The 24,906-nt window shown below is 39.9% G+C and overlaps 1 protein-coding gene across 2 annotated transcripts in view; it reads left to right on the top strand.

The window, feature by feature from the left end:
- ESRRG (estrogen related receptor gamma) overlaps positions 1 to 24,906 on the top strand; it is a 577,991-nt gene that overhangs the window by 418,904 nt on the left and 134,181 nt on the right. For both annotated transcript variants that reach the window (XM_029935647.1, XM_029935646.1), the window contains exon 3: positions 7,478 to 7,594. In XM_029935647.1, coding sequence (XP_029791507.1) covers positions 7,478 to 7,594 — 117 coding nt within the window. The remainder of the gene's footprint in view (positions 1 to 7,477; positions 7,595 to 24,906) is intronic.

The following is a 24,906-nucleotide window of genomic DNA, read 5'->3' as shown; positions in this document are numbered from 1 at the left end:
TGGACCTATGTCATATGCCATTTCTTTTCTTCCTCTTCTCTCTCCTCCTCTGCTTTCGCTCATTTGTTTTCAGATGTCTTTCTAAATCCTTTGCAAGGTAGTATGTTAAGGATGGATATACAATGGTCATCCAGTAATTTTTCCACCTTTTCTTTGAGATGAGTATGCAGAGTGTCTCATGTTTAGTCAGTAATCACAGAATTTAAGCAATAAACCAATGTCCATGTTGACAGATTTGGGAGAAACTGAGGTAGGGTATGTTTTGTTTAACCTGGAAAGAAAATCAAGGCGAAATAATTTCCCCCCATCTGACAACACTGTTTTCTTGCTAAATCTACTTTTTATTCAATTCAACAGGTCAGTACAATCTTGTGGTTAGCTCTGTCGCACAGGGAGATGGTGGATACCCGCCGTAGGTTCAGTGGCCCACCCGCTACAGTTCACTGGAAGAGGAAACTGGAGTGTGTGGTCTTGGTCTCCAGGGTCGACATTGCCCAGGGCTTATGAGCCTGCCTTCTTTTATGGGCTTCTTTCTGACCCTTTTTTCCTTAAAGACAAATCATCATCTATTCTCAAGTGGGAGCTAGGCCTGAGCTTCAGGGTAAACATGCAGCAGTCTGTGCCCCAATATACTACTATGGCTCTTGTATACCATGTTTGTGATTATTGGAATTTAATTCTATAGAATCTGAAAGAGCCAAATATCAAAAGGCCTTTGCTAAACCTGCTTATCTTCCACCTCATTGTTTGTTTAAGAGAATAGAAGGGCAGCAAAAAAGGCAAAGAACATGAGACTTTGGCATAGCCCTGTATATGAAATTCCTTTGATAAGAGCCAGACGTGACTGTTAACCGGATGTGACGTCCTTTCCTCCCGCCTCAGTATGCCACAGCCTCCATTGCCCAGGTGATCTGCCATCCCTTTAGGAATCTGACTCTGCCGTTCCTTGTAACACCATTGGGCATCCTCTTTTAGACCTTGAGGCAGATTCTCAAAATACCATCAGTGAGCTGGAGGTCTTTGAAAGATGAAGGCAAATTTAAAATTTAATAATGGACGAATATCATTTGCCATCATGTCTTGTGATAAAGAAGGCAGTCAGATGTTTTGGGTGAATATGGATGAAATATAATTTGACTGTCCCTCCCCCCCCTTATAGTTTATAGTGACTTTAGTGGCCTTTCTAAACGGAGCTTCAAAACGTATTCAGAGCAATCCCTTGGGAACAGGTATAGTGTCCCTAGGCAACTTACTTTTAACTCTAACTTGGGATTCTTTGAAAAGATTTAAAAGTATGTACATTGATGGAACTATGACTTTCTGCTACAGATATATGTAATAAATTATTATTCCATATTATATAATCTCAGTTGTAAATAATATTTCAACTTCAAGTGGGATGGGCAGAAAGTAGTTCGAGAAAAAGAAGCATTAGAAACAAGAAGATAAGAAAAGGAGAGAGAGGGGAGTTGTACTGCTGTATGGAAAAGCTTTTACTATTATACAGTAGAGAGTTTCTTTTTTAAATGTTTTTGGTTTTTTAAAACAAAACTATAGCTTATTGGCTGCATGTTTTTAATGCTCTGTGATTGTGTGCTAAGGCAAATCCCATTATTTTAAAATCACTTAATGTTAGAAAACAATCGGATAAACCCCACTTGGAGAGCCCTGTGGGTCATCTCAAGCCATTTGGTTCTGTTAATAAAATTAAAACAATTGGAAGAAATCTACAGATGCTTTCAAAGTGGCTTTACAATTATGGCGTCTGTCTGTGTGAAAGAGGACAACTGGTAGGAACGACATGAAGCCAAATGCATCATTACTGCGTTGGAGTGATGTGGGTTGGGAGTAAGGATTTGACATATATTTTTATTTTGAGATGCCATGCTAATTTACATCATTCAGCCCTTTCACTGCCAAACTGTAAAAGTCCATTAAGTGACTGAAAGGAATATACAAATTATCCACTGGCACTCCAGGCTGGAGCTTTACATGCACCCTGTTATTCTATCCGCCAACTAGCTGCAAGATTCTATTAAGCAGTAAGTGAGAAAATTATATTGCCTACAAACTAATTGTACAAAAGACTCTGAAATAAGTAATCAGAGCCCAGGACTCTCTGAAAAGCTGCCAGAAGATATTATAAATTGCTCTATCATTCTTGTCAGCCTGGTTCAAAACCCAAAGCTCACATGTTGATTTGGTTCCCTCTGCAGCAGAGCTCACTCCCCAGCTATTGACAAAACTGGGAAAATTCCAGTCGTGTCCTCAGTCGGTGCCCAATTCAGTCCCATGTGCCATCTAACAAATGTGTCCCGGAAAATCGCAAGCTACAATCCAAGAAAACTCCATGTCTGAAATGAGAATCCTAGCTTGTGAGCAATAACTTCTGCATCCTCCTGAAGGTCTGTCGGGCGTTAATCTTCCAGGTGCCCACAGTTACTATTGGAAATATTTTCATCTAGTTTCCACTTTTTGTGAGTCCAAGGAAAACAAGTGCCCCATAGAGGTCATGTGGTCTACTAGGAGAAGTCTTTGAGCCATTACCAAAATAGATGTAGCATTATTACCCAGGTGCTTGGGACAGCACATTTTAGGGTAAAATATCTTTTTAAAAAAAAATACATCGAAAAAGCACCAGGGAAGATATTTCAAGGACAGAATCTATATAGACTCTAACACGGATCAAAGACTTTGTTGGTGATGGACATTTAGGCTTTTTCCATGTTTTGGCTATTGTTGACAGTGCCGCTATGAACATTGGGGTACATGTGCCCCTCTGCATCAGCACTTCTGTATCCCTTGGGTAAATCCCTAGCAGGGCTATTGCTGGGTCATAAGGGAGTTCTATGGATAGTTTTTTTAAAGAACCTCCACACTGTTTTCCAGAGTGGCTGCACCAGTTTACATTCCCACCAACAGTGTAGGAGGGTGCCCGTCTCTCCACACCCTCGCCAGCATCCATAGTCTCTTGATATATTGTAGTATAGAGGTGGAATTTAAGGAAAGGTATTAAGCAGGCTGTGTTGTAGCTTATGAACAAGTAATAAATTGTATCATTTATCTTGAATGTATCATCGATAAGCTGCTATATAATGATTGCCACTTCAGATAGCTGTGAAATTAGGTGATTAACTAGTTGCTACTTAACCTTCTAATTTCTGTATAAGTCTAATTACATGAAACAGAAGTTGGTGTTTTGATTTTTTACTTTGCTTTTCTGTTTGGAGTGTCATTGTAACTACTGTATTGTAAATGATGGAAAATAATTGCATATGTTAAAAAATATGAAACTTTATAAAGTAAAAAGATAAAATTAAAAAAATAAATAAATAAAAATAAAAAAAGAAGAAAAAAAACCAAAAAATGTTGGGTGAGTGATCATAGCCAACACCAGTGAACTAAGTAACTCAGTGGGAGGGCTTTGAAATTAGAGAGGTTTCCCTCCAGCACATAAGTTCTTTAGAATAATGTTGATTTGTTTTTCAAGATATAAACTGGTGTTATTTAGTGAAATCAAGGTTATCACTCATATATGTCATGACTAATTTCTTGAAATTTGGCTGAAGGATACCGGATTCATCATAAACAATTTCTGTACACTTAAGCTGAAAATAGGTCATTTGTGCAAACATTCAGGACCATGATATTTTCTATCCATTCCCAGTGAAATGTTTACAAAAATGTTTTGCTGCCTATAGTTTTGGGAAGATTCTTCTACCAGGATGTAGTTATTTATTCATTTTTCACAGCGTAGTTCAGTCATTTGCTCCCAGGTTGAGAATTCATTGACTTTTTTTAGGCATCATCTCTGCATTTGTGGGAGTCCATGTATTTGCACGTGCATGTTCATACCGAATCCAGAACCATTGTCCCCCATGCTAAATTGTAACGTTATTTGCTTATAAGTCTTATCTTCTCTGTAAGACTCTGGACTTCTCAATAGCAGGAGTGACCTCTTTCTACCCCAGCCCATCACATGATACAAAATTGCGGGCTCATTGATAAGCACTAAGGATCCAAGAATGAATAAGACGTAACTTCTCCCTCAAAGTTCATCCTAAGGCACTATTAAAAATTTCTCTGCCTTTACATTTCCTTTTGTCATTGAGGAATTACGAAATGCCATGGTTAGAAAGGAAACTAGAGTGCTTCTTTATATATGATCTTAACTTCTCATGTGGTAATTTTAGATTTTCCTTCTGTGTTTTGAAGACACTTAAAAATCTTTATACAATCATTCTTAGAAGAGTCATTCGTAGTTTTAGCTACGCTTGTTGAATCACTCCTAAATATTTTCTCCAATGTGGCTCCAATAAGTACCATAACAAGATAAAAATTAACCTTTTTAGTGTCACCTATTTGTATTTTCATGTTTTATTTTCCTTTTGTTCTTATTCTATTCATTACAAGAGGTACTTTTATTTTCTTTAAAGCCTCTTACAATTTTTTTTCTTTTCAAACTTTGTTCCCTAGCAGCCTTTGTATATTTTTGGTTTTCCCCCTCAATGATCTCTTCCTGTTTGGCCTTGAATTTCCATTTTCCTCAAAGCTACTTTTCACGGTTTTAAAAAATTAACTAGGTTTCCTAATACTGTTTTTTGATTTGTGGAATGGTTTTCCTAGTTTTCTTAATATTGCCTCCTTGTGAGCTTATTTGACATTGTGGACACTACTACATTACAGTGCCGTAATTGGCATTCATGGCAGTGACCTTGAGATATTGAGAAAATGTAAGCTTTCTAAGCATATTATTTTACTTATTTACTACTTTTTGGTGGAAGATTTTTCTACTGAGAAATGGTCCTTGCCTCCAGGATCTTACCATCTAATGAGTAATATGCATGCAAAAAAGGTATGACAAAATATGGCATGTCTGTGTAGGATGAGAGTTCATGAAAAGATTTGAGAACCAAGAAGTCATTTTCTGCTATGATGGTCTGAGAGGTTTTCATGAAAGATTTGAATGGAATTTGAGTTGAACATTGAGCCTTGGAAGTAATTTTAAGAAGAAAAGAGGGGCATAGATAGATCATTCTCAGAGGGAAGTCTGAAGGACACAGAAAAAAACATGAATAAATTGAAATGGCTGCATCAGAAAGTTCACATAAGGTAATAATTGTCATATTGCTGGAGAAGTGGATGGGAATTTTATTGGAGTGGGGATTTTGTTTGCTAATCTAATATATTTAATTCAAGAGGCCATAGAAATATAGTGATTTATTTTTAATTAGGGTACTGACAAACCTGAAGAAGTCCTAGTCCATGGATTACAGGGGGACAGCATGGAGGCAAAATGCCCAGTTAGGAGACAACTCCCATAGGCCAGATGTGAGCTCACACGTGCCTGATTTAGGTTCCTGTCAGAAGTGCGTTCTTGTGGAGGATGAGGATCGCATTTTCAGATGAAGAGGAAGTAGTCTGAAATGAAAGATGATTTTTTGTGGGGGTGTGAGGGCTCATGGGTCACCCTGGTAGCAGTTTCCAGCATTGAGTTAAAAGTGTGGGTCATGCTTTGATGCTGGAAAGTGAGCAAAGTTACGACTTCATACTGAATCTTTAGGCAAAAAGGGCAAGAAATGCTATTTGGTAACCATTTTTCCTCCCTAATACTTACTGTTCAGCTCTTAATAAGAAAGCAAAGACTGAGTTTCTTTTTAAATGTATAGGAAGAGGTATGTAGAGTGGAAGAATCAGGTAGTAGAATACTAATTAATCCCTAGGAAATTACTAGCAGTAGTCCCCGGATACAAGATAAATTTCCAGTGATGGTGAAAGAAGCACAGCAGTGAAAAATGGTTCATCTAAAGTTCAGACCCTAAATCCTTTTATTCTCAGCCATGACCCAGCCAGTTCCTTTGACTTGTCCTCAGTTTTCTGGGTATTAGTAATAGCCCTGAAGAAGGTGATGGTGTGTGTCTCTGTTGATACAATTAATATGACTCTCATTATTTAATCTCATGTTAAAAAAGAGTTGCTTTTATTATTAGTACTGCCCTGAGTTAGAATGCTAATTTAGTCACACGGTTTTGATAGGCTTATCTCAAGTTATAATATACAGCTTTTAAAAAATTTTTAGTCATGCATACTTAACCAATTTTCAGTAGTTATAAGTGGTTAGGTGTTACTTCCTGTTGAATTAGCAGTTGCTGAGTAGTTGAGTCTTGGTACAATCCTGCAATCCACTAATGTGATATTTAATGAGGAGACATCAGTCTGGAGAAAGGTAGTCAATATAAATCAGTGTTTACAAAGTGTGATTAACTCTGAAATATTTCATCAATGCTGTGGTCCCAGGCAGGCTCTATGCTAATTACTAGGATCTGCGCCTGTTTCAGGGGACTTGGACGGACCCTAAGTATTGCAAACACGGAGCAGCAAAATTGCAATTATGCTCGGACCGTCTCTGATGACAGTTTATGCATTTGGTGTGATGACCTCCCCCTTCCCAAGAGGGCAATAAACAGAATGCATTTTCATTAAGATACTAATGCACTTAATCACAAGGGGAAAGGGTTAGGAAGTAAGGGAAGACCTTCAAGCGCTAGGTGACAGAGCTGATGCCGGAGAGAGGCTTTATTTTAAAGGCAGGGTCTTTACAAAGCTGTAGGCAGCCCTAGAGCACATCCCACATGCTGCATTGGCCCTAATTGAAAAAATTTCAAGTTAAAGTTTGGATCTTCTTCTGCCTAGATATTTATCACTTCCAATGTGTAAGTACGGCCACAAATAATGTCAAGTCTGGTATTAAAAAGACAGTTTCGTAGCAGTTTATTTTTCACTCATAACATGTGGAGCTTGGATGTTTGGAATTTGTTCTGCAGATAATGTTAACAAACATGATGATGACAATGACGACCATCATCATCATCATCATCGTCATCATTAGCCTCTTCCTCCTCCTCAATAAGCATTTACGAAGCAGAGAACTGTCGTAAGGTCCTGGGAAGAGCCATGTTGCTTTGGTCCCTGCCCTCCAGGAGCTTATTGTAAGGCCCCGGGTTCTCCTATTGATCATTTTTCACAGTGAGGTTTATGCTGTTTAGTATCAGAGAGACAATAAACCTGATGGCATTGGAGCATTAGGAACCAAAAGAAATCCAGAATGGATGGTACGAGAATACAATGTTGATCTTTGTGCTTTTGCAGAAATAATCTAGTTTGAAAATTCCTCTGGAGCCTAAGATTCTGAAAGACTGTCATTTTGCATGTAGACTGAACATAGTGCTACAAAGGCTGACTTTCACCTTACGCATTTGAGTTCCTTTACTGTATGTCTTCCAGTTATTCAGTGTGTCTCAAGTGGTTGCTACCGAGCAGACAGCTTCATGACATTTATGACATCCTCATGAATCTCTGTGACTTTCTTGAGGGGAGGGGAGGGGCAGGATGAAGAGAGTGGATGTTGCCTTTGGGATGCTCACATTTTTTGGGTGTTGCAAATCTAACTGCTTTTCTTCCCAACTCTGCGTTTTAGGTAATATAGAATATAGCTGCCCCGCCACGAACGAATGTGAAATCACGAAGCGCAGACGTAAATCCTGCCAGGCTTGCCGCTTCATGAAGTGTCTGAAAGTGGGCATGCTGAAAGAAGGTAAGGCGCGTTGCTGGGGGCCCCGCCCTCTAGGCTGGGAATGGGGGAGGGGCGGGCGCAGGGGATTTCATAAACGCTAGCGAAATCAGGAAAAGGGGGGGTCACAGTAAGCACCCTGAGTCTGATGACAGAGCACTTCTTTACGCCTGAGTTTTCTGATTGGTCCTGGCTTGACGTCGACAGGAAGGGACAAGGTGGGAAACATCGGATGTGCAGTTAAACCCACCAGGTATGCTTGGTAGTTCTGGTTCTTTTTATCTTTATAATTTGCAGAAGGTGAAGGAGGGACGCCAAGAGGCCAGTCATTGTCTTTTTGTTTTTCTTCTCATTCCTAAGTTTGCAGAGAGATCTTTCCTTTCCACCGTTAATTGAGATATAATTGACAAATAAATATCATATGTTGAAAGTGAATGACGTGATGTTTTGATGTGCATGCCTACCGTAAGCTCATTAGCATAGTTAACATAGCCATCATTTCATATTGTTACCAGTTTTTTAAAAAATTAATTTTAAGTGTCAAACACTCTTTTTTCCCCCAGTCTTTCCTTTTGGACTTATGTTCTATTATTAAGAGCTTGTAATAATGATACTAAAATTGTTGCTTTCACTTAGAAATAAACAGAATAATAAACAACAGTGACCAAGTTATTCAGCATGGCCTGAGCTCACACAGCTAGCAAGTGGTTGAGCCCAGAGCTGAACACAGAGTCAGATTGTAGAATTCATCCACTTTTTCTACCCATTTCCAAGGTCCTGAAATATTTGCATATTTCAGCATGGCCTGTGAAACTAACATTTTCGCTTGGATCTTAGAAAGAAGTTATTCTTTTCTTTGGGAGGCCTGGATATGTTTTTGTCTTTAAATACATCTCTGTTTATGTGTGTGTTTTTATAGATGTGCATTTTTTAAATTGCATTTTAGGTTTTACTATTTCTTTCTCTTCAGAAAATTTGTCAGAGTGTTAAATATGATAATTTTATAATGTAACAAGATGAAAATGTGGTAATATAAGTTTGAAAGAGAGTTAGGTAAATTACATTTAAATGTATTCTTTCTGTTGAGTCATAACATACACTTTGTTCATGGGTTCGGCCCTATTGGTTTATACATTTTGTTATTACTGGAGATCCTTTATTTATTTATTTAGTTTAGTTTATCTTTTAACTTCTAAATCCAAATAGATCCAAGTGTTTAGTCCCAAGAACAAACAAGAGCTTCAATTAGGTATGACATTCCTACATCTCGTAATTTTTCCTGGTTTGTTATTTTTAACACTTTTTTTATGTTTTTAATTATTTTTGAGAGGAGAGAGAGAGAGAGACAGGGGAGAGAGAGGGAGGGAGACACAGAATCCAAAGCAGGCTCTAGGCCCCGAGCTGTCAGCACAGAGCCTGATGTGCGGCTTGAACCCCTAAACTGCAACATCATGACCAAAGTTGGCCATTTAACCAGCTGAGCCACCCAGGCTTCCCTCCTGGTTTGTTCTTAATACAAGATTTGTACTGTGAACAATGTCACAGGAAGATGAGCGGGCTGGTTATATTTGGGTATGTGGAATTTGTGTCTTATTTCTCAAGTCTTTACTGGACCACGAAGAACTAACCCCTCACTTGATGAGGAAGAAAGAAGACTCTTCAGTTCTTCCTCTCATCTTGACTCTCCTCTTCCTCTGGTGGGTGGGGTGGGGTCGGGAAAGCTATAAACAAAGAGTATATAACTCTATAATTAAAGCCTTATGAAGAGGTGACACAAAATGTATTGTCAAGTAAGACAAATACGATAAAGCACAAATTCCCTAGTAGTAGGATTCATTGTATATATGAGCATATTTTTGTATAAGAATATGTATTTATATTAAATAAAAACTATAAGAATTTTATCCTAATAATGCATATGATAATATCTGGAGAGAAAGAAAGGAGAAGGGATGGTAGAAAAGAGATCCGCTTTGTGGTAGGAGAAGCAGAAGGAGGGACAAAGATTGGAGACAGTGTGACACCATGATCCCGGGAGGAGGGAGCACTTACCTCTTCACGATATAGCCTTTGGCACTGTGGGGATTTTTCATAGTTGATATATTTACATTTATAATGCCCTTGCTAAATATTTATTAAGTTTCCCCAGTGTGCCGGGCACTGTTCTAGACTCCACTGGTGTAACAGTGAGCATGTGGGGTATGACTGCTCTTGCTAGGGAAAACTTGTGTGGAAATGCCAATGGGACAGTTTTGACCAAGAAAAACACAAATAAAAACCCATAATGACCCATCCCACAGAACAAAGAATCTCCCTTTTAGTTAGGATGTTGGTGATCGCTTACTCCTTTGGTTTATCTTAGCAACTGCCTTAAATCCTGTAAAAGAGTGACAAACAAAACCTAATTGATGGTCGATTTTTTTGGCCTCTCTATTGCCACTTAGTAGAGAGACTGTCACTAAATTTACATTCACTCAAAAGGGGTAAATTAAGAGTTGGGAGTGGAGGAATCATTTTCAAAGAGCAAATCCATTTCTTTCAAGTGTCGTGAAAGTAATATATCAATTAGCACTTTGAATTGCTATGTCCTAGATGTGGATTTTATTTTCAGCAACTAAGGTACATAGAGATCCATCTCCATTTCCAGGTTGGTAGAATCTTTTGACTAGTTTCATTTTACTACTCTGATGTACTCCACTCTTTGCACCTCCAGGTTTATGGAAGAAGTAAAAAAAATAAATAAATAAGTTTTCCTCTCAAGAATTGCCCCCATTGTGGTTTTTAAGCAGGCGCAGCCTTGAAGGGTGGTTAGAGTGACAAGGAGGTGTGAACTCTGTTTAATTAAACATTGTTGGTGAAAAGAAATGGGACAGTGCTTATCTGTAGTTCACACCTCTTCAGTTACCCTTATCAAGCCTTTAGAGGGTCTGTTTTCAAGGGAATTGCTGCTGTGGCTGATACACTCAAATCATAATTTATTTTCCTTTACTTCCTTACGCCCACTTTGATGGGAAAATACTGGTTCTCTAAGCCCCTCCTCCCCCAAAGGATGGCCGTGAGTAAATATGGAGTATTCCTTTTCTTTTGTACTTAAAAATGCAGTGAAATATTGCTTTACACTCTGCATATAAATGCACAATTATGTTTGGCCATCTCCTTGGCTCAAGACTGGCCTCCTCAGCCTGGAGAGAATGATACTGTCTTAAATGTATCTTTATGGATGGAGAGGGATTTCAGCCCCGTGCAGTATGTCAGAGATCATGATGTAGTAAATCTATTCAAATGTAAACCTGTTCAATTCAATTACCAGTCCATAATAAAATTTGCTGCTACAACCCCCGTGTTGACCACAGCAGTCCATACAGGCTGATGCCACAGCAGGTCTGGAAATTGACAGACAAAATCTATTTAAACAAAAAACAACATTAATTCTAGAATCTGAAATGAAATCAGATTTCAACAGCTTTGATGGGAACCTTCTTTCCTTTACCAGGTATTTTTATTCAACTAGCCAAATACATCTTAGATAAAGTGCTGCCTGGGGGAAATAAAGAAGTTTTCATTAAAAAGGTGGTTTAGAGAAAAATGAACCTTTCACTCTTTTAAACACAATAATCCCCAGTTTTATTGACTGATATTTCTACTAATGATGTAGGGTGCCAACGGGAAGTGACGGCTTAGTGGGTAAACACCCCCAACTGCATCACATTGTGCGCAATTAAATTCTTAAAAGATACGCCTTCTCATTACCCAGCACCAGAATTATGTCTGAATGGACCACATTTGATTTTAACGTTAGAATTTTTAAATCCAAAAATTGTTATCATTTGAAACAAATAATTTGTTGCATGGAACAAATAACAGAATGCCACAACATAAAAAAAAACAACAACAACCCACCAACCAAAACTTTAAGAAGTACAGTTAAAAAATGAGAGTTTGTTCCAATCCAAATGGTTGTGACATTCCACATCCTGAAAAATCCCGTTTTCCTTTTCTGGGCTCTAGTTGGCTAGTAAGCCTCACGAATGATGGGTCAGCGTTATTTTGTCAGCATTATACCATACTCTATGTCAGAGGAAACCCATCTATTACAAGATATCTGGTCCCAACATTCCCTTTTCATTTTTTTCAGGTATTGCTTATTTGAAGGAAAAATCCCCCAAGAACTAATCAAGGTGCACCTATAAATCTGGTCAAGATTTATTTTTATTTTGATCTCTCTCCTTGGTTATTTAAAGGCTTTTGCAGGACATACTGGTTCCGTTCAGTCTCTGTCAGTGGCCAACAGAGACATTTTATGAAAGCAATAATTATTTTATTTAGGTATAACATTCACTGATGGAAGGATTAAAGGGCTGTCTGCTGTTTATTGGAATGATGGGTTTCACCTTGGCAACTCAAGTATTTTTCTCTGACTCTCGCACGTGAGAGCAGGGCGCCCACAACTTTACACCACATCATATCCCCCCACCAGGCCAGCGTGCGTGCTGAACTACGGATGAGTCACGGAAGCATGGAGGACCAGTTTAGCTATTTCATGCCCAAAAAATGTATTTCACTTTGCCTTTATATAAAAAAAGAGTACTTAAACCTTTCTAATCTTCTGTTTCATCATCTGTAAAATAATGGTAGGAATAGTGGTATTTGAAAATCAGATGTTGTGAATATCCAATAAGAAACTACAGGTTAAGTGCTCAGCATGCCACATGGTATAAAATAGGATGACATCAATAGTAGCTCTTGTTGCTAGAAGCAGTAAGGGTCAAGCTTCAGGGTCAGGTGGATCTTGATTCAAGCCCTGGCTCTACCACCTTCTGGACCTGGACAAGTTATCTGGTCTCTAAGAACTCCTTCAGCCTATATACTTGTGAGCATGGGACCGAAGGTAGAATTTACCTTGTGAGGTTTTTGTAAAACCAAATGAGCTAATTTAAACTCAGGGTACGTGGTTGGTGGGTGACATTATGAGCTAGAATCTGGATATAATATATATATATATTTAAATTTTTTTAATGTTTTATTTATCTTTGAGAGAGAGACAACATGAGCAGGGGAGGGTCAGAGAGAGAGAGGGAGACACAGAATCTGAAGACAGGCTCCAGGCTCTGAGCTAACTGTCAGCACAGAGCCTGATGCAGAGCTCAAACCCATGAACCACGAGATTATGACCTGAGCCCAAGCCGGATGCTCAACCAACTGACCCACCCAGGTACTCCTGGATATAATATATTATACTGACCTGCTGGACTAATACAAATTCATATAAATGTTGTTTTTAGGCAACATCAATGGTCTTAGAGGTCCTTTCCGACTTTTTATAGAAACACAGTAGGTGAAAATTTGTTCTGCAGTATCATAAGGAAATTTAGTTTTAAATATTTACCTTACGGTCATGCAAAGGAAGACAGCAACATAAAAAAGAAAAAAGGAACTTCAGCACTAGCAGAAGTTTTCACCACCAACAACATAGGCGAAGTGGTTGAGATGAAGAAAGGAGGGCTCACTCCTTTGTCTATTAGAGAAAATGGACAAATAATGCACATTTAAAAATGTGCGTGAAGAAATATAGGAATTCTATTAATCTCATAGGTGCATTAAATTTTACTAAGGGGATTTTGGTAAGAGAGCATTGTGGAAAAATTCAGAGGATAGAAATAAGTCCATATATATCAACTGAACCTCTCCGATGTGTCTGGCAAAATACCACACTTGAGCTTTTAATTGTGATTTTTCCACTACCTAGCATTGTGATTGTGGGAAAGTCCACTCCGGTCTGTCTCCATTTCTGTATGCCTAAGGGAACAGTTAGACTACATTCTTTCTCATCCCTTCTATTCTAAGTTAGAAAATGATATCATGGGGGGCACCTGGGTGGCTCCATTGGTTAAGTGTCTGACTCTTGAACCCAGCTCAGGTCTTGATCTTAGGGTTGTGAGTTCAAGCCCCAGCCTGGGCTCTGTGCTGGGACATGAAGCCTACATTAAAAAAAAAGAAAAAGAAAATGATACATGTCTATAGACACACAAAGGTATTTGTAATTATGATGATGGTGTTTACAATACCCATGAGGCTACTAAGAACCATGACTCGTAGACTTGGCTGGTAAGTTTGCCATTTTATACACTTTGTCTTAACTGGATAATTCTTTGGATGCTTTTCATCTTTCTGAAAAAGAGGAAGTATGTCATTTTTGCCGCAGTTAATAGAAGTGAGAGTGGAAGGAACCGTGAAGCAATCAACAGATACTTAAAACACTTAGGATCTGAAGTCTTGTTTATGCATTTTTGCCTGTGTTTGAAAAACTTTTCCTCTGTATTTTCTCACAGTCCTACCATCTCTTGTCAATATATTGACGTACAGTCAGTAGAGTTCTATTTCTTGGAGCATCTGAAATCTTATCACAGATTGTGATGTTACTACCAGTCAGATTTATTTGATGTTTGGTTGGTACATTTTTAAAATAAAAATATTGACGCAAACAAGAGAGGAGAAGAGCAAGTGTGTCTGATTTTAGGTGCTTTCTAAATACGTCCTCATGGGGTTGAAAATGAGTCATTAAAACGAACAAAACCAATAACATACTTGTATGTTTAATGAATAAGCACATTTGCTTTTCATATTTGATGTGACATTTTTAAAGAAAGTTTCTGTTGCAGAAGTGCTTAATATTTTCCCCACTTTTTAAAGCCTACAAAATACAAGCATCAAGAGTCCAGGGAGGCAGTTTAAAGGATGTGCTTGAATTGAGAGTCTCTCTCTGTAGGATAAAGTCAAAGCAGAGGATAGGAATCGGTGTTGGAATAAGCCACCAATGTGGAAAGGGCACAGGATATTAAGGTTCCATTATCACCTTAAAGCCTCACCCAGCAGGACCCTGAGTGTGAGATTCTCATTAATCAGATGAGGAATCCAAGCCTCAGAGAGTTTCAGTGACTCTCTCAGTGACCCACTGCAGATGGAGTAGGAATGGGATTAAAAGTCAGGCACGTCTCCTTTCAGGCCCTGTATCTCTGTCAAGCTTTGTGGCAGTCTTGGCCAAACGGGGGGTGTTTACTGCTCCAGCCTCGGGTTGCTTGCCCACACTCTCAGCACTGTGGGCTGGTATTGGTGGCAAATATTCATTTTGGGGTAGAAGAATGGGGAACAGTCCTGGTGCTCCCAGAAAGTGGCAGAGCTTGTGGGTTTCACAATGAGTTTGTGCCTAAGGTATAAGTGACATTCCTAAAGAGGGGACTTTTCCTTAGGATTCTGAGCTCAGGAAACCAAGCTTTTCTTACTTGGGGTTTGATGAGACCACTGAAGACAGGGAGAGTAGTGGGGATCGGTCCAAGAGAAGTCTTTACAGAATCCTGAACAACTAGACTATTGGGTTGATTGTGAGTCACAGGAAGCATTGTGTCCCAGAAGCTGTGGAAATCAGAATGTCACAGCTTAGGACCCTGTGTGGAACAATATGTTTAGGTCCACTTGTTTTGGTTAGGCTGAGTTAGTGTCTATCTCTGGATACAAGATCCCCAGGGAAAGAAGTTAACCTCAAAAAATATGAGGATCTAGAAATATCTTTTATTTTCATTCCTGGCTGGATCTTCAGAGAGTCCTGTTGTCTAAACCCTGTGTAGATACCAGCTTGACAAATCACTGTCAGTCTCTCTAGAATAGAAGGCCCTCATCTTTTGCTCTGATGCATTAGTGGGGCCGACCTAATGTTTAGGAAGTCTTTGGGTAGAAGAAATGGAATTAGCTTCTCTTCTTCTCCATTAAAAGAGTCTTTATCCAGAGGCTCTACTAATTCTGAGGTATCTCATCACAATCCACAGGGTATACTTCCTATTTCTACTTTTTAGTTTAGAGAAGGCATTGTGTGTGTGTGTGTGTGTGTGTGTGTGTGTGTGTATGCATGTATATGAGACAGAACACAAATTATATTTGTATTCATTTAGCTGCCATGATAGCTGTTTAATCAGTTGTCTTGAGCCCCCAGAATAGAAAGAAAAATGATCCCAGAACTGTTTTGCTGCATCCCCAGCTTGTGTCTTGATTTATATATGGCAGTGGGAACTCGGAGAGTCTTCTGGGTTTACTCTGTCAGCAGGGTAGCAAAGAGCAACTTACTTGTCTAATTACCCTTCTGTTTCATATCCTCCATTTTACTAAAATGTTCATTTCAAGGGTGTAGCGTTTTCTAGGTGGCTTCTCTTTAAGAAACCGAAAGCTGCTCAGGTCATTTAGTAACAAGCTGATTTGTTTTTGCTTACTTAAAGAGCCTGCGTCGTGCAATTTATCCTAACAAAATATCTTTTGTAAAAACCCTCTGAAGAAGACATTGCCAAGGTGATTTTTTTTTCCTCAAGTCTAATATCATTATGCTGCCAAGTCGAAAACAGAAATTATTGGTAGGGAAATTTGGGTTCCTACTGCCTTCAAAAAGCAGAACAAAGAAAAGGAGAAAGCTTTAATGGTATTCAAGGAAAATATTTCTGTGTTAGATGACAGTTAATAGAACTGCATTGACCTCACTGGTATTTCTTGCACTCACTGTTGTAATATTATCCTAAGAAGCTCCCTCATTAATGCAGAGTATTGAACAAAACTCCCAAGTTATAATATAAGCAGTAGCGAAGAGCACCTTCTTTGTGAGCTTTGTCCTGACATTAAGCCGTTTGGGAATATATTTAAGTGCCACAAAAAGTTATTTCATGTACAGATACTGCATTACCAGATGGTGATTTTTTGGTCATGCTTTGTTGACATGAAACTTGAACAGTCTGTCTCAAAATGAATAGCAAAGATTTTGCAGGTAAGAGTAGCAACATAGTTCTTAAGAGCTTAGTATGCATTAGGCTAGGCACTATGAGCTTTAGTTGGATTTGTGTGTTTCTGTGTGTGATTCCTTGCCGTGACCCTCAGAGGTGGGTATGTCCCCATTTCACAGAGGAATGAAAGCTTAGAGATTATATTAGTTGCCCAAGTTTCACAATGTACGATGAGAGACTGGATTTTATGGCAGGCATTCTGAGTGAACTGCCTGTGCTCTTTATTTGTTTCATATGGTTTGTGAACCATAGGAATATTCACATACATTTAGCTTGGGATTCTTCAGAGGCTGTGGGTATTAGGAGATATTGAGCTCTTAAATGATGACTTAAGTCAACCATTAAAAAAAATAGGACTCATTTCACTGCTTTGAGTTCTCCACTTAGTTATCAGAAATAGAATGAACTGTGTTGGAAGGCAGTAAGTCTCCCATCTCTGAGAGAGATATGAAGACCATGTTCAAGTATCATGTGGGGTGTAGACTAGAATATCTCTTATGGTCACTTCCCACTCTGAGACTCTTGAGATCCCACCGTAAACTTTGGATTAACCTGCCAAACGTTATAAACGGTATGAATAACCGTAACAACTCTCAAACTGTTCGATCCCTGGAAGGGGCAGAAAGATCGAAATGGTGAAGAAAAGGTTCTTTTAGCTCCCTTCCTCCTGCTTTAATTGGAATACTATTTCAGGGGTCTGCGTTCATGTCCGACCATGTGTGGCATCTTCTATAAATCCAAGTTGGAGCATCGAGGAATATTTTGGCATAGGTTTACTTTCTGGCTCCAATTTTTAGAACTTCATAACCAAATTCCTTATATGTTTTGCCTTTGTAGAAAGAACTGAGTTTGGTTTACCGACTTTGAGCACCATCTGCCTCAGTCATTTTGAGAATATGGCCACAGTGGACCACTGGAGTGTTACTAACCTTGTCTGTTTTATTCCTGGGGAAAATTGAAGTACCGATGTTTTAAAGATGTGCCCATGATTCTGTATATAATCCATGTGGATTCTAGGCTGTCACATTCTCCCTGTGTGTGTCCGGGTCTCTGGAATAATTTTATATTTCTTTATTTTTGAAAAATAACAATTACATTAGAAATGAAGTAGATAGATTCTCTCTGCAGACTTACCAAACGTAGCACTGAGAATCATTTGAACGGAATAAATCTCTCCTTCCTGCAGTTGTGTTAGAAAGGGCAGAAAGATCGAAATGGTTAAGCAAAGGTTCTTTTAGCTCCCTTCCTCCTGCTTTAATTGGAATACTATTAAAAGTTAATCATTTATTTGATTGTCCCCATTTGTCATTTCCATTTGTGAACTTGATATAGGAAGCCAGCATTTGTCTAATATGGTACCAATTTTTATTCCTTTTAGATTGTAAAAAATTCCCAGTGGATTTCACCCTCCCCCGGGGCGGGGGAGGGGCAAACCTGCTTCTACATTTGCTCATATAGTGAAAGTACAGGGACAGCACTGTGAGCACTGATGGAAGGGGGAGGGGAGGCCCTAGCCAGGTAGGACTCTGATGTGGAATTTCTTCCCACCAGCCTCCAGACAATAGATTCTTATTTCTTTTCACCGATGTGTATACATGGCATTGACCAAGTTCATGGCGCTGTGCTTAAACTTAACATGAAGGAATTCTGGCACACCTTTGAATAGGGCCCGTGTCATTTGGGCACCATTCCTGACTTGTTAGTTGCCTTTCCACTTTCTAGTCAAGGCTGTTCAGAGTGCAACCCCATCCCTAGTCATCATACGTGATTTTGTTCATTCCTACGTCCCCTCGAAACGAAAGTGAGCGCTGGTCATTTCTTGAGAGATTGTTCTGTAGTTCTGCGTCTCTCTCTCGCTTAGTAGGTTGTAGAGCCACCAACCAGCTTCCCTAAGGCAAGCTGTCTGCAAAGGAACAAGCCAGCTGGCTTGGCCAAGGTTGATCAATGATGAGAGGCAGGCTGGGTTCCAGGTTCACAAAAGCCACTCAGTGGAGAGTAGGTCAGCGGCTTCCCCAAAGCCAATTAGCTGGCAGAAGTCTGAGGTGCGTGGCGCTCGCCAAACTCCCTGAGCCTGATGGTGCTGGTGGGGAGTCCATCCTTGGGCTTCCTGGCAAACCAGACTGAAGTGAATGGCAGATTGTGCTATTTGAGAGCCAGTGTGGCTCTATGGCTCCGAGAACAAATATCAGGGACCTGCCACTCCCACTCAGCCTCGCCCCCGTCGACGGCACAGCTCCGGCGCAACAGCCAGTCCTCAGGTGCGATGTGTTTAGCTGATTATCTACATCATAAATTTATTTTTACTCGACTTAGCTATTTGATGTTGACCTGAATAGGAATCGTGCCATGAAAGGAGATTAACATGGAACTGATTTGGGAAGTAAAAAGCATTACAGAGACCTTTGAAAGGAGTATTAGGATTTCTGCTATTTTAACATCCCCATTGTGGCACTGCGTCTTTTATAGATAACTGTCCTGATAAGAGACCTACTACAAAACCCAGAGGGAGGGTTTCTTAGCAATGGCCCTTTGATTAACCGATTTCTCCCAAGATCATGTGTATGTGGGATTATCATCACTTCCCTACTTATTCTCAGTGATTATGTGTTTAGCTATCAAGTCTTCTGTTTTCTTTTTTTAAAATGTATTTATTTATTCTGAGAGAGAAGGAGAGCACAAGTCGGGGAGGAGCAGAAAGAGAGGGGGAGAGAAAATCCAAAGCAGGCTCTGCACTGTCAGCACAGAGTCCAATGTGGTGCTCGATCCCATGATCGATCGTGGCCTGAGCCAAAATCAAGAGTCAGATGCTTAACTAACTGAACCATCCAGGTGCCCCTCAAGTTTTTTTTTTAAAGGTTTTATTTATTTATTTAAGTGTTTCTTTATTTTTGAGAGGGAGAGAGAGACAGAACAGGAGCAGGGGAGGAACAGAGAGAGAGGGAGACACAGAATGTGAGTAGGCTTCAGGCTCTGAGCTGTCAGCACAGAGCCCGACTCGGGGCTTGAACCCACGAACTGTAAGATCATGACCTGAGCTGAAGTCGGACGCTTAACCAACTGAGCCACCAAGGTGCCCTGAACGTTTATTTATTTTTGAGAGAGAGAACACAATCAGGGCAGGGGTGGGGGAGGGCAGAGTGAGAGGGAGACACAGAATCAGAAGCAGGTTCCAAGCTCTGAGTTGTCAGTACAGAGCCTGATTCGGGCTTGATCCCACCAACTGTGAGATCATGACCTGAGCTGAAGTCAGACGTTTAACCGACGAAGCCACCCAGGTGCCCCTCAAGTCTTTTCTATGTAGGCTGCATAATCATAATCTTAAAATGCTTAGACTGTTTCGAGTTTTTAGACACATTGGGGATGTGGAGAGCTTAGGAGTAGAACATGAAAGAACGAGATCATTCACAATGTCTGCTTTAACTAAGCACACATTTCTCCGTAGAGCTGCACCAGTTTTCGGTTCTGGCAGCTCCAGCCAGCATGTTACCCCCGTAGGAGTCAAGTCTGTTTTGCACCCCCCTCCCTTTTCCTTCTTAGCTGTTCGAGTTGTTGTCTTTGAGGCTCTCCGGGCCCCTGTTTAGTGGCTTCTCCCTGGGCGCTCCCATTAATTTTCCTCAACTAAACTTTTCCCTCACACGTAACTTTTTGGGCCACAGAACTTCCTCCTCCTCCCCTATTCTTAAAATTTTTAAATTTTTATTTCACAATTTCCTCAAAAAGCAAAGGATCATCACAATTGTAGTGAGGTGCTATTTGGTGATTCCCGAGCTGCGGACCACCATAACTGTCCCCTCCCGACCCCCACCGCCCGTGGATTTACCTCTCTGCTCTCCTGACGTTTATCTCCAGGCCTATTAAGTCTCTTTAGTATCAACATTATCATAATCATTAGTATATTTGAAGCCAATTAAATGGCAATTACTCTGACCTTAGCCAGTCTTAGGTTATTATCAATTCATGCATAATTTGGAAATATTTGGAAGGGAAGTGGATTCTTGCTTTATGCTCTAAAGTGTGTAAATATTTCTATCTGCTATGTGAGAAATACACTCTGTTCTTTATAACATCTGGCATTGGGGTCAGGTTATTTCTCCAGCAACTGCTTTCTGGGTTGAAATGATCCATGGTTGTCAGACCTATCTTTAAATATGTATTCATCCATCTTTTATCCACTTGTTCAGTAAATGTGTTTTGGGGGCGTGGCTTCATATGACTCATTTTACTTTAGTGCCAGGCTTCAAAGTGAACATGGCAGACGAGTTTCTGCTCTCATGGAGTTTGTGATCCGTCACACAGCTGATTACTTACAATTACATAATTTCTCCCCTTTCCGAATTTCACTACTATTTATATCCTGTTTCCTATCACTTAACATTTTAACATTGTATTTTCCACAGAGGAAAGTAGAATGTAAAGATCAAAAGCTTGGTCTCTTGGATCAGGTGGAGTCTGTGAGTATTGACTGAGCCCTTAAAATGTGTCTAATGCAACTGAAGATTGAATTTTTTATTTTTGTTAGTTTTACTTCAATTAACTAGCGCCCTGCCCCATAGCTGGTGACTATCATATTGGACAGAGCAGAGAATCTGGGTTCAATACAAAATTTACTACTTACTAGCAGTATTATCTCAAGTAAGTTAGTTACTTTAACCATTTTTAAAAAATGTTTATTGAGAGAGAGAGAGAGAAGGAGCAAGGATGGGGCAGCAGAGAGAGAGGGAGACAGAGAATTCCAAGCAGGCTCCACACTGTTAGCACAGAGCCTGATGTGGGCCTTGAACTCACAAACTGTGAGATCATGACCTGAGCTGAAATCAAGAGTTGGATGCTTAACTGACTGAGCCACCCAGGCGCCCCAATTACTTTACCCTTTTTAAACCTTATCTGTAAAATGGGGGTTGTAATTGTAACAGCATCAGAGGGTTACTTTGAGGTTTAAATGAGGTAATAGATGTAATATTCTTGGCACAGTGCAAACATCAAGCACTCAGAAAATATTGTTAGTATTCATTTTTACTAATCTGTTAGTCACCTAGTATGTCTCACAGAGAAGCGTAAACAACTTGAGGACAAGGACTGTATTGTTTATATTTAGTCCTCCATAACACCTAGCAAAATAATGGCCACATAGCAGTGCTCAATAAATTATAGCTACATACTTTTTCTTTTTTAATTTTTTTAATGTTTATTTTTGAGAGAGAGGGAGAGAAACAGAGCGTGAGCAGGGAAGGGGCAGAAAGGGGGGGAGACACAGAATCCATAGTAGACTCCAGGCTCTGAGCTGTCAACACAGAGCCTGACACGGGGCTTGAACTCAGGAATTGTGAGATCATGACTTGAGCCAAAGTTCTATGCTTAACTGACTGAGCTATTCAGGCATCCTTCTTTTTTTAAGCCTACTTTACTAGGGTTTCAGTTACATTACTAAAATTTGAGCACAGAAACTATTTTATCATAAATAATGGAAATAATTTGTGAGCTATCATCATATATAAATTACTTCCATATTTTCCTTTATATGTACATGACCATGGCAGAACTATATTTCAGAAGTCAGATTGTATTGAATTTATATTGAATATCCTGACAATATAGCAATTGGTATATCATGAAGAAGGAAGGAGGGAAGGAAGGAGGGAAGGAAGGAAGGAAGGAAGGAGGGTTGAAAGAAAATTTTTTTCTTCTGTCTTTCCAATAGACATTTGATAATTTGGTGAATATAAATGGAAAACTAAGACCTATTTTAAATAACTTGTGTAAATAACTTGCATAAGATCAGACAAGTAGTAAATGGTACAGACAGGATTCAGTCTGGATTTCTCAGACTCTGAGGCCCATTTGCTCTACTCATACTCCTAATGAAGTCTTTGGTTCTCTTCATTAATCTTAGCAGTGTCAAGAGGTAAAATATTACTTCCCTTACATGGAAGCTTCTGGTCTCTGTTATTACTTCCTTTTGTGAGCAGGGAGACCTTTATTTCAGGGAACAGTTTTGATTCCAGAGCTGCTAAAATTTCGGAATCATGCCTTGTAGATATTCCAAAACGATGTGTCTGTGTCGAAACTGGAACATTTTCTAGTTCCTCTGTGCCAGGTCACAATAGTATTTTTTGAAGTTTCTCCGTCGAATGTTTCTACCTTTTTCTTTTAATGAATGGTTTGAATAATGTCAGAGACACTCATATTCCTGAACAGCACTGTTCCATGTAGACTGTCATAGGCTATTGTTTTGAGGATGAGTTTGCCAGCGCCTAGCGTCTGTCCCCGAGAGGCAGCCCAGGTCATTGTCTGATGATTTCATTTTCCATTTGTAGCAGAAAATTTCATGCTCTGTAGTCAACAGGTCCAAATTTGTGGTCTGTGAAGAAATGTATTTCTCAACAATTCCGTATATGTCGGTAGGTCTCCCCAGAAGTCATTAATTAGGATCTGGAAAGGAATAGTGTGGAAAAATAAAGCTTCGCTAATGGTGACGAAGTAGAAGGAACAGAAATTCAATTCAAATGCCGTGTGCCTAAGAAATGGGAGAGAATCTCCTGGTTATCTTGCACGTTTTTAACCGTTTGGTTATGTGCTCCAGCGAAGAAAATCTATCAGAAGTTTTGTAAAGGTAGAAAAGAACAAAATCCCACAGCTTTTACAAGTAATTGGACTTCTGTTTTAATGCCACTTGGGAACTGGCCTCTTGGAAAGTTCTCAAGCTTAGAAAGCTACCAGTTCTTTCCTTCCTCACCTTTCTTAACTTGCAGATACAGAACCTAACTAGCATCCTCAGTTAATGCATTGATTTTAACTGGAAACCCGGAAGGACGCAGTGCTGTAGTCAGCTGAACTCCTAAGCAGTCCTGGGAGACCAGTCATTTGCACATCGGAAAACAGCTAATGGGCCGGGGAAGCAGGGGTTAGCTGCAAGGCCATTCCTACGGTCTGTTTCCATCAGAGTGAGAGAGATCACTGATAGAAAGTTTCCTACCGCGAAGTGCTAAGGCACCTATATCTTAGTTGTTGTTGGTTTTCACTTTCATTTTTCCTCATCGCTGGGTAGTTTAGAGAAGTTCAGAGCAAAGGGGAGTAGAGGGAAATATTACAAATTGTAAGTTTCTTATCACTTTGCAAAATTCCATTAACATTGGGGTATTTGACGAAGGCACGGGTGGAATAGATTTGCAAAATAAAGATAATACATTTGGAATTGTATTATAAACCCATCACTCTACACAGCACATTATTAAGTCCTCCATATTTAAGGTACGGGACTTGCTAATAGGCAACGCCGAGCTGCTGTGGTCAATTACTAACATGTTTCTTAATGCCTCTAGTCTCCATTTCTCCATCTGTGAAGCAGTGGCGATAATGGTGACGAATATACTGCAGAGTTTGCCGTGAGGATTAAAAATGATAATGTATTTAATGGTCAGCACAATGTCTGACCAATATAAGTCCTTGGCGAATGTTAGCTCTTATTATTATTATTATTATTAGCATCATATTCCCTGTTATTTTGTGGTCCACGTATGTAAGATACTGCCTAGCTAAGCCAAAAATGGATCAGCCCTGTTTGTTCTCAGGTGTCATCTTCCTAGAATTTTTTTTCCCTCCAAAATGACCAAGCGCTGTGCTCACAGGAGGCCGGGGTTGTCTTCCCACTGCTGCTCTCCATGGCTCCCTGGGGTCAGAGGTCCCCGATAATGCTCTGTGTGACTCCAGCCCCAGCCCCTTGCCTGTGTGCAGGAGATCTGAAGGTGACAGGCAGGGTCAGCAGAACCTGCCAGAATTACAGAGACCCCTCTGTGGATTGTGGGGGGACAGCAGGAAAGTCTGTCACGGACCAGAAACAAATGACCTTGAATTCATGGAATCACTTCTCATCCAGATCATTGCTAACTTTTTCCAAAGTCGAATTTATGGCATCTGCGGTTACTTTTGGACTTGCTAATTGCTCATTCAGTTCTGGCTTTTCAAGATAAAGAACGTACCAGTCTTTGATGAAAAAAGGGCTTTTATCTCCCACCTAGAACTTGTATTTTTTTAATTTTAATTTTTATTATTTTTTAAGTCTGTTTATTTGGAGAGAGAAAGAAAAAGCGTGTGCAAGCTCAGGGTGTGCACAAGTGGGGAAGGGGCAGGGAGAGAGCATCCCAGCAGGCCTTCCGCTGTCAGCCCACTGCCCGACACGGGGCTCAATCTCCAGGCCACTGAGATCATGGCCTGAGCAGAAATCAGGAGACGAATGCTTAACCAACTGAGCTACCCAGGCGCCCCTCCACCTAGAACCGTTAACAAAAACAGTTTTGTTTTAGGATTTGGAGTTTTGTGTGTTCAGATCTCTAAATGACGTGAGTTTAAAATGGCAAGCCACTTGGGACCTGTGAATCCTCCCCGCCTTCTCAAGTTCTGCCTCAAAGCCGTGATTCCAGCCAGGGAAGTAGAGAGCATGAATTACTCCTGGTGGGAATTGTTCTCTCGGCTGATTCTCCCCTCCTTACCATTTTCCTCCTCCTTCCATCTTCTGATTGACTT

The sequence above is a fragment of the Suricata suricatta genome, chromosome 3, assembly GCF_006229205.1.
Source record: "Suricata suricatta isolate VVHF042 chromosome 3, meerkat_22Aug2017_6uvM2_HiC, whole genome shotgun sequence".
Classification (NCBI taxonomy): Eukaryota; Metazoa; Chordata; class Mammalia; order Carnivora; family Herpestidae; genus Suricata; species Suricata suricatta.
The sequence above is the reverse complement of the archived record's forward strand: the minus strand, read 5'-3'. Positions and strand labels throughout refer to the sequence as shown.